The sequence below is a fragment of the Sinocyclocheilus anshuiensis genome, unplaced genomic scaffold, assembly GCF_001515605.1.
Source record: "Sinocyclocheilus anshuiensis isolate Anshui unplaced genomic scaffold, SAMN03320099.WGS_v1.1 scaffold434, whole genome shotgun sequence".
In the NCBI taxonomy this organism is placed as follows: domain Eukaryota; kingdom Metazoa; phylum Chordata; class Actinopteri; order Cypriniformes; family Cyprinidae; genus Sinocyclocheilus; species Sinocyclocheilus anshuiensis.
In genome coordinates, this window is record NW_015544145.1 from 10,813 (window position 1) to 20,438 (window position 9,626).

The 9,626-nt window shown below is 39.0% G+C and overlaps 1 protein-coding gene across 1 annotated transcript in view; it reads left to right on the plus strand.

The window, feature by feature from the left end:
* The window catches only part of LOC107695107 (protein P200-like), a 20,990-nt gene that overhangs the window by 2,747 nt on the left and 8,617 nt on the right, over positions 1-9,626 (plus strand). Inside the window, exons 2-10 of the mRNA XM_016494914.1 lie at positions 3,299-3,450; positions 3,551-3,598; positions 3,831-3,888; positions 4,418-4,464; positions 7,413-7,500; positions 7,784-7,830; positions 8,028-8,103; positions 8,472-8,518; positions 8,974-9,055. Of these exons, the coding sequence (XP_016350400.1) occupies positions 3,299-3,450; positions 3,551-3,598; positions 3,831-3,888; positions 4,418-4,464; positions 7,413-7,500; positions 7,784-7,830; positions 8,028-8,103; positions 8,472-8,518; positions 8,974-9,055 (645 nt within the window). The remainder of the gene's footprint in view (positions 1-3,298; positions 3,451-3,550; positions 3,599-3,830; positions 3,889-4,417; positions 4,465-7,412; positions 7,501-7,783; positions 7,831-8,027; positions 8,104-8,471; positions 8,519-8,973; positions 9,056-9,626) is intronic.

A 9,626-nucleotide genomic window follows, 5' to 3' on the forward strand; every position in this document is an offset into this window, starting at 1 on the left:
AAAATGAAGGCAAAATGTTATAAAATCACATTTGCATATAATCTCATTGTTAAGCAATGTTTTTGGCATAAGTATGCATTTTTCTATAAAATTTAAATCATTTTATTGGTGTCCCCTGATTTCATGTCAGCCCTGTTACCCTCATCAAAAAAACCTTGTAAAATAATGTACATTCAAGTGACATCACTTCTAGGAGGTTACATCATCTCTCAACCAGGATTCCTACACTTAAAACACAAGCATGTTTCCCCCTGATTTCATGTCAGCCCTGTTACCCTCATCAAAAAAACCTTGTAAAATAATGTACATTCAAGTGACATCACTTCTAGGAGGTTACATCATCTCTCAACCAGGATTCCTACACTTAAAACACAAGAATGTTTCTCTCTCACTTCTATAATGTTCTATTTTTGATGATTTATGAGGCTTGACTGAGGGGGGCCATGATGCAGTGTCAATACTGTTACCATTTTTAAAACGTAAATTTAAACAATTATTTATTACATAATTTAATATAATCCATATCTACAAGTAAAATCCTTTCAAAGTGTACAACATGTGCTTTTGTGAACTTGACTATTAGCTAGAAATTAGCAAATTAGTTTGAAATAGTCAAACCTATTACTGTCAGTCCTGTTACTTTTCATGGTAACAGGTTTTGACATTGGGGTAACAGGGATGACAGATTAGGTGTCACCCTGTTTTTAAAGATTGTCTGTGTAAAATGCAAACATGTTTAAAGGTCACCCTGGGTGTAATTTTGAGCTAATGCCTATATCATTCAGTGGCATATGAGCACGAGTTACATTTTAGTTAGTATTTTTGTAATTGTTACTATTACTGTTAATAACTGTTAACTGTTAATGACCGGGATAGGATTATCAGTCTCAATAAAACTATATATTTTTTCCATAAATCATTGTCAATAATGCATCCATGTAAATTCAATTACAAACAAGAGCAGCAAGATGACTGCAGACCTTCATCCCAGTCTTGCAATGTTCAAGAAAGATCTGATCATCTTCCTTGCCTAATAATTGAACCAGTTCAGTATATTTGAAGTTCTGTGAGGGGACACAGAGAAACAGATGGAACGCATTATCTATGTAGAAATGTAATGTGCTAAATCAACAATGAACTGACTTAAACTGAAAAATTGACTGTTTACTATTGTCATGCAACGTTGCTAAGTAAGTGCAAAACAATATAATCCAATTTTAAATCGTAAAAATGTACCTGCAGTATAAAACTGCTGTGTAGTGTGCTGAAGAATGTGTGTCCTGTCATCCCTGTTACTCTGGTCAGCTCTGTGACTATGACATCAATCCTGTTACTGTCATTAATTTCATAAAAATTGTAAAAAGTATATTTGATACAGCCTTCCAAGTTTTCCCATTGTAACATTAACTATATTTTATTTTGGACAAAGCCCTTTTTTAATGTCTCTCGTGTAAAAATATATTTTTCTTAATTGACATGTGGTCACCCTCCAGAATTAGAATGTTCTTGGTCATCTGAATGACAATATAAAAATATATTAAAAAAATAAAATCCCAAATTTGAAACAATCCCAGTGACAAGAGGGACTAAAATGTTTCTCATATATGTGAAAACTATCACATAGTTTTAATTAAACTATAGTTTCTAGTAACGTTTGTGTCGGTAACAGGGTTGACAAAAATACCAAAACATGAGGTAGAACAATAGTCATAAAATAATAAATTACATATCCTGAGATGGCACAATACAATTTCTTGTCATTTTTAGTTGTCTTCATTTCGTGGACATTTATAAAAATGTTGATTAAACTTATTTATTTATTTTTAATTTTTCCAAGTGGAAAAGTAAAGTCACCTTTATTTATACAGCACTTTTAACAATACAGATTGTGTCAAAGCAACTGTACAGCATTAAATAGGAAAATAGTGTCAATAATGCAAAATGACAATAGTAAACACTAAATTTTCAGTTAAAGGCAGTTCATCATTGAATTCAGTGATGTCATCATCCAGCTCAGTTCAGTTTAAATAGTATCTGTGCAATCAAGTCGACGATATCGCTGGCATTTAAGTGTCCCCAACTAAGCAAGCCAGCGGCGACAGCGGCAAGGAACCAAAACTCCATCGGTGACAGAATGGAGAAAAAACCTTGGTAGAAACCAGGCTCAGTCGGGGGGCCAGTTCTCCTCTGACCAGGCACTGAAAAGGCACTGATTTCGTGGAATGACCCTATAGCAGAATGATTCTACTTGGAAGGATTTCTACAAGATTTTGGGAATTTTTGCCCATTCATGCAGCAGAGCCATTACAGTTCATCCCAAAGGTGTTTGATGGGGTTGAGGTCAGGGCAACAAATGTGGGGACCAGTCAGGTTCTTCCATACCAAACTCATCCACATCTTTATGGACCTTGCTTTATGCACAGTCATGCTTGAAAAGATAAGAGCCGTACTCAAACTGTTCTCATGAAGTTGGAACATTAAGTTTTCCCTTCACTGGAAATAAGGGGCCTAGCATAAATCCTGAAAAACAGCCCCATGTTTATGCACAACGCGCCTCGCACGTTATCCCTCCTCCACCAAAGTTTACAGTTGACACGATGCAGTCTGGCAAGTAACGTTCTCCTGGTATCCATTAAACCCAGACTCACCTGTCAGACTGCCAGACAGATTAGTGTGATTCATCACTCCACAGAACAGGTTTCCTCTGCTCCAGAGTCCAGTGTTGGTGTGCTTTACACCACTCCATTTGACGTTTGGCATTGTACTTGGGGATGTGAGGCTTGCATGCAGTTGCTCACCCATGGATATCCATTCCATCAAGCTCCCACTGCACAGCTTTTGGCTATGAAGCACTGTCAAGAGCATACCAAACCAACAGGTGGAGATATAACCCTAACTGTGAAGCCATGTTGGCCAATCAGAAGCATGACAAAAAAGCGTGCACTCTGATGTCACAAGCCAAAATCTCCAGTTTCACAGGCTACATGACAACAATGCAGCCAGAGTTTCTGAAAATCTTCACCCTGGCAGGAGTTTTCAAAAAGGTTCGGTTTCAGTGACATGATACTGCGTTTGCATCTGTACAAACAGCCAAACTGCATAGAAAAAGCTGTGGTTTTGAAAATTCCTGTGTTTGTGTGGACAGGACCACAGTATATATAAAGTGAATAATACACCAGTTTTATGTATAAAATAAATGTCTCCGTATGTCCGTTTTAAAAAACAACAGCATTTGTTATTTTAAATATGTGCACCCATTCATATGTTCTGTATGTTTCTTACGTTTCTCTGTCTTTAGGAGAGGAGTGTATTTCACGTAAAGGGAAATGGTTTACGCCCAGTATGTTTGAGAAGTTTGGAGGAAAAGGGCATCACAAGAAGTGGAAGGGTAGCATCTATTACAAGCCATCAAATGGCCTTCAACAAGTTAAATTACTGAAACTCATTCAAGTATGTACACAGCTAGTGTAAGGTCTGAATTTATTTGACATTTTTATGAACATATGTGAACCTCATCTTATTTATATGAACTTTTCCTTTTTTCTCCTAGAATGGGTGTCTTTCAGAATTTGGACAACAGAGGGAGTCAATCAGAGAGGTATTTTGTATATACAGTACCAAAGTTATAAGCCCATAGGCTTTAAATCAAACCATATTCATATGTTGTAGTTCAGCCTCACAACAGTGATTGTATTCTGTGGATTATGAATCAACTTTGATATTTTGGGCTTTTTTGGCTCTACAGATTACTTTTGACAATTATCCATTAAGTTATTATCATGGAGAAATGTTTTAAAATCACTACCATTATTACCACTATTTTACCATAGGTGACACCGACTCTGGAATCACCTGTATGTGGAATTGAAGAGGAAACAGTCCAGCTGGGTGAGTTTGAATCAACATTTGCATTTCAGATTCATTAGTTAGTGATCTACCATTAGTGATCTGATCTCTGTCTCAACATGACACTATTTACTTTTTATTACCTGTTCTTCAGTTCTCTGATCCCCACTATACTTGCTTGAGGACATTTTGCGCATATTAAGCCAGATTGCTAAATCTAGATTGCCAAAGACAGAGCCGATCCTAGACTTCTGGGGTGGGGGGACACAAACATGCCAAATATAAAAAATTAAAGGATTGTAATGTAAAAGATTATTATTGTGTAGGCTACATAAATGTAAAAATGCCTACATGTCATAATGTATAGTCATTGCATGTATCAGAATTAAGGCTACCTATTTGCTTGCGCAGGAGCAGGACCCCTACACATCTTGCGTATTTTGCGTATAGGGAGGATCGGCTCTGGCCAAAGAGCTTTTTCTCTCATTGTTAGTGTTTCTGTTTTTTATGTGGTCATCTACATTGACCCTAATAATGTTTATGGTTTATGTTTGTTTTCTACCACATACAGACAGTTCTTCAGATGAGTCTGTATCTGTTGCTGAAAAAGTCAAAATGGTGAGATGTGCATGTATTGATCAATTGTAAATTATTATTTTATGTGTATTATCCTACTTTGGAGAGTTGAGTTTAGCCAAAGTCCCTTTAAGGCAACATCAAATTCAGCAAAACTGAAATCTGACAACAACTGTATCATAAATGTTGTTTATTTTGCTCAAATAGCGTAAAAAAAGCGTATTTTTCAGGCTAGACCAGCCAGTGCACTTGCGAACGTCTCAGAATGCAGACGTGTTTCTGTTTCTATAGCAACCGGGACTACTAACGGCAAGCTGCAGTGACGCCCTGACTTTACTGATTATAAGGAAGATGAGTGGCTTCTGGCCGAAAAAAGGGGCCGTCCACGACTTCGTCAGCTCCTCATGCACTTCCGGGAAAAAAGGAACCGGGACAGAGAGCAGTTGCGAGCAGTGCTCCACGCCAAAAAAACAATCATACAGCATCAAGGGCTTGGGACTGGGAGGCGTGCACACCTCCAGCCCGGGAAAGCATGGCCATCACATCCGGGTCAGATTCGGCAGCGGCGACAACACCCGAGGGGGGCAGCCCCGCCGAATCTTCATCCTCGGAGGACGATAGCCCATCCCCCGATGCCGCGATCAACATCCGATCCTCCGGCGGCGCACTGAATGAAATGCTGGGACCTTCACAAGCCGGGCCAGCGAAATCACTCAGGAGCCGCACAAGACAGCCGCTGCGGGAGGAGACAGAGGAAGGGTGCCACTCTCATCCCCTTGAGGAGAGAGAGGCGCGATCACAGCGCTGTCATGGTCATACGCTCACAGTGAACCAGCCACGAACACAGCTTCAGTGTGTTGGATGCCCAGACACTGAAGACAACGATCATGGCCGTTGACAGAAGACAGATAACAACTGCAACCAAGAGGACATGGACAGAGCGGCATCTTTAAAAATATGTGAGCCATCTGTGATTTGCTCTTTTAGTTGAAGAGCAAAGGGGAATTTTTTTAGTGCCCAGTGGAATCACTGATGACAGGGACACCGCTGTATGCGCCGTAACGCCAACCAGAACAGCCTCTTCTCTTTCCAGTTCTCAGAAATGATTGGCTTTGTGGAGTTGAAATTCATTCACCCACTCGGCTCCGAAGCAAAAATCTGAATGAGTGGATGCACCTGTCGTCTCTTTATACCCATATGCATGGGGCGTGGCTCAGCATGCAAAATCCACTAGCCAAATTTAAAAGCGTATTTTTCAGGCTAGACCAGCCAGTGCACTTGCGAACGTCTCAGAATGCAGACGTGTTTCTGTTTCTATAGCAACCGGGACTACTAACGGCAAGCTGCAGTGACGCCCTGACTTTACTGATTATAAGGAAGATGAGTGGCTTCTGGCCGAAAAAAGGGGCCGTCCACGACTTCGTCAGCTCCTCATGCACTTCCGGGAAAAAAGGAACCGGGACAGAGAGCAGTTGCGAGCAGTGCTCCACGCCAAAAAAACAATCATACAGCATCAAGGGCTTGGGACTGGGAGGCGTGCACACCTCCAGCCCGGGAAAGCATGGCCATCACATCCGGGTCAGATTCGGCAGCGGCGACAACACCCGAGGGGGGCAGCCCCGCCGAATCTTCATCCTCGGAGGACGATAGCCCATCCCCCGATGCCGCGATCAACATCCGATCCTCCGGCGGCGCACTGAATGAAATGCTGGGACCTTCACAAGCCGGGCCAGCGAAATCACTCAGGAGCCGCACAAGACAGCCGCTGCGGGAGGAGACAGAGGAAGGGTGCCACTCTCATCCCCTTGAGGAGAGAGAGGCGCGATCACAGCGCTGTCATGGTCATACGCTCACAGTGAACCAGCCACGAACACAGCTTCAGTGTGTTGGATGCCCAGACACTGAAGACAACGATCATGGCCGTTGACAGAAGACAGATAACAACTGCAACCAAGAGGACATGGACAGAGCGGCATCTTTAAAAATATGTGAGCCATCTGTGATTTGCTCTTTTAGTTGAAGAGCAAAGGGGAATTTTTTTAGTGCCCAGTGGAATCACTGATGACAGGGACACCGCTGTATGCGCCGTAACGCCAACCAGAACAGCCTCTTCTCTTTCCAGCTATCAGAAACTATTGGCTTTGTGCAGTTGAAATTAATTCACCCACTCGGCTCCGAAGCAAAAATCTGAATGAGTGGATGCACCTGTCGTCTCTTTATACCCATATGCATGGGGCGTGGCTCAGCATGCAAAATCCACTAGCCAAATTTCATTGGCGTCTTCTCTTAAAATCAGAGAAGATTGGGGCTCCCGAGTAAACCCCTAATGTCGACACGACATAACTTGTAGTGACCGACAGAAACTATATGAGTGACAAGTCTTGGGTATTCTATAGTCTTTGGATTAGCATATGCTAACAATTTATAGCAATAAATGGAACTATATTAATTTATATTATTATTGTTATTATTATTGACAGAATGTCATAACAGCAGTAGACTCTGCTTAATATTCTATAGTTTACAATTTAGTCAATTAGACAGGTATTTTGTACATACAGTACAAGTGCACAAGTTAGAGGCTAAGCCATAAAGCAAACCATATTCATATGTTGTAGTTCAGCTTCACAACGGTGATTGTATTCTGTGGATTATAAATCAACTTTTATATTTTTTGGAATGTTTTTTTTTTTTTTTGCTTTATAGATAAACTTTTGACAATGATCCATTTTTTATTTTTATTTTTATTTTTTTATTTATTTAGTTGACAGGGGCATTGTACATTAATAAAACATTCCTGTAAATATACCAGAATTAGCCAAAGGCTATTTTTAATCAGTATTCCCTGGACAAGATGTTACAAGTCACCCTAAAAGAAAATGTAATTAAAAATACATACGAGAAAATTTTATAATTACATAGTACAAATCATATTAACATATTATCATGCTGAAATGTTTTAAAATCACTACCATAATATTTTACCATAGGTGACACAGACAGAGTCCCGTAAAAGATTGTTTTCCAAGACTCTGAAAAAACCTGTGTGTGGAATTGAAGAGGAAACAATCCAGCTGGGTGAGTTTGAATGAACATTTGCATTTCAGATTTATTAGTTAGTGATCTACCATTAGTTATCTCTGTCTCAACATCACATCATCTACTGTTTATTACCTGTTCTTTAGTTCTCTGATCTCTACTATACTTGCTTAAGGATGTTTTGCACATATTAAGCCAGGTTGCTGAGTCTAGATTGCCAAAGAGATTTTTCTCTCATTGTTAGTGTTTCTGTTTTTTAGGTGGTCATCTACATTGACCCTAAAAATGTTTATGGTTCATGTTTTTTTTCTACCACATACAGACAGTTCTTCAGATAAGTCTGTAGCTGTTGCTGAAAGAGTCAAAAAGGTGAGATGTGCATGTAGTGATCAATTGTAAATTATTGCACAAGGATTGGAATTGAGAACCGCTGAATTAACTCAAATAACTAACTTTATATTTAACCTTCTCCCTCAGTTACTGAAACGTACCTAATTACTGTGCCCACATATCCTCCATTAATACACGAACCATTGCTTTAATCTTATCCTTTCTTTTTGGCACAGAACAGGAGAGAATCTGTAAATAAAAATCTCAGTAAATGGATCACAGAACCTGAAGAATCTACTGCCAATGCTAGAGGTTAGTGAGCTCTTTTATTTTCTATATATTATGTTATTTCTCTTATTTTGACCTTTATGATTTTTAAAATTCCATATTTTTACGAGACTGTGAAGACCCATGGTTTCTTTCACATCTCTTGTTTTTGCTTCTCATTAGAATAAGAATATTTATAGTTGAACAGTAACCATCGGCCTTTCAAAACTCTTACCAGTCTCTGATCCCCAAGATACTTGCTTGAGGACATTTTGCACATATTAAACCAGGCTGCTGAATCTAGATTAACAAAGAGCCTTTTCTCTTATTGTTAGTGTTTCTGTTTTTTATGTGGTCATCTACATTGACCCTAAAAATTTTTATGGTTTATGGTTGTTTTCTACCACATACAGACAGTTCTTCAGATGAGTTTGTATCTGTTGCTGAAAGAGTCAAAATGGTGAGATGTGCATGTATTGATCAATTGTAAATTATTATTGTATGTGTATTATTGTATGTGTATTATCCTATTTTGTAGAGTTGAGTTTAGCATGTGCATGATTATGTATAACCATAAATGGAAATATATACATTATTATTATTATTATTATTAATGACAGGATGTCATAACAGCAGTAGACTCTGCTTAATATTCTATAGTTTAAAATAAGAATAAATAATAATAATTATTCTATTAAATAATAATGTGTAAGCAACAGCTTGACACTGGAAGAATTCTGCTCACATTCTGAGGGAGTTATTAAAAATAACTAAATATGTACAGTACAATTACCCAATTACTAACTTTATATTTCACCTTCTCCCTCAGTTACTGAAATGTACCCATTTACTGTACCCACATATCCTCCATTAACAAATGAAGCATTGCTTTAATCTTATCCCTTTTTGGCACAGAACAAGAGAGAATCTGTAATTTTAGCTGAAACTCTCCGTAAAAAGATCACAGAACCGGTAGAATCTACTGCCAGTGCTAGAGGTTAGTGAGCTATTTTATTTTCTATATATTATGATATTTCTCTTATTTTGAACTTTATGATTTTTAAAATTCCATATTTTTATTAAACTGTGAAGACCTTTGGTTACTTTCTGTAACAAGGAGCGTGACAGCGGGGCTGAGGATACACTTGCAGGCTTTATCATATTTTTGGTTGTACAGGCAGTTTCAGTAATCAGCAATCACAACAACATCCAAGGCGAGACAAAAGAGTAATCAATAAAACAGGCAATGGTCAGGGCAGGCAGTAACACAATCATGGAAAACCAGGTAAAGAATCCAAGGTCAAAAAACATGAAGGCAAGGCAAGGAAAGGAAAGGTAAGGAAACACAGGGAAACACCAAAACGGAAAGGAATGCAGTAACAAACATACAAACTATAGGCCTACTCAGCAAAGAGTATGAGCAAGTGTCCAACTTAAATAGTCCTCCTGATTGGAAATGGGGTGTGTCTGTAAATTAGTTCCTAGGCAGAGGGTTATGGGAAAATGGAGTCCAGGGTAGCGTGGCCTCTGGTGGAGCTCATGTGCACTCCAGCTAGATATTGTGACAG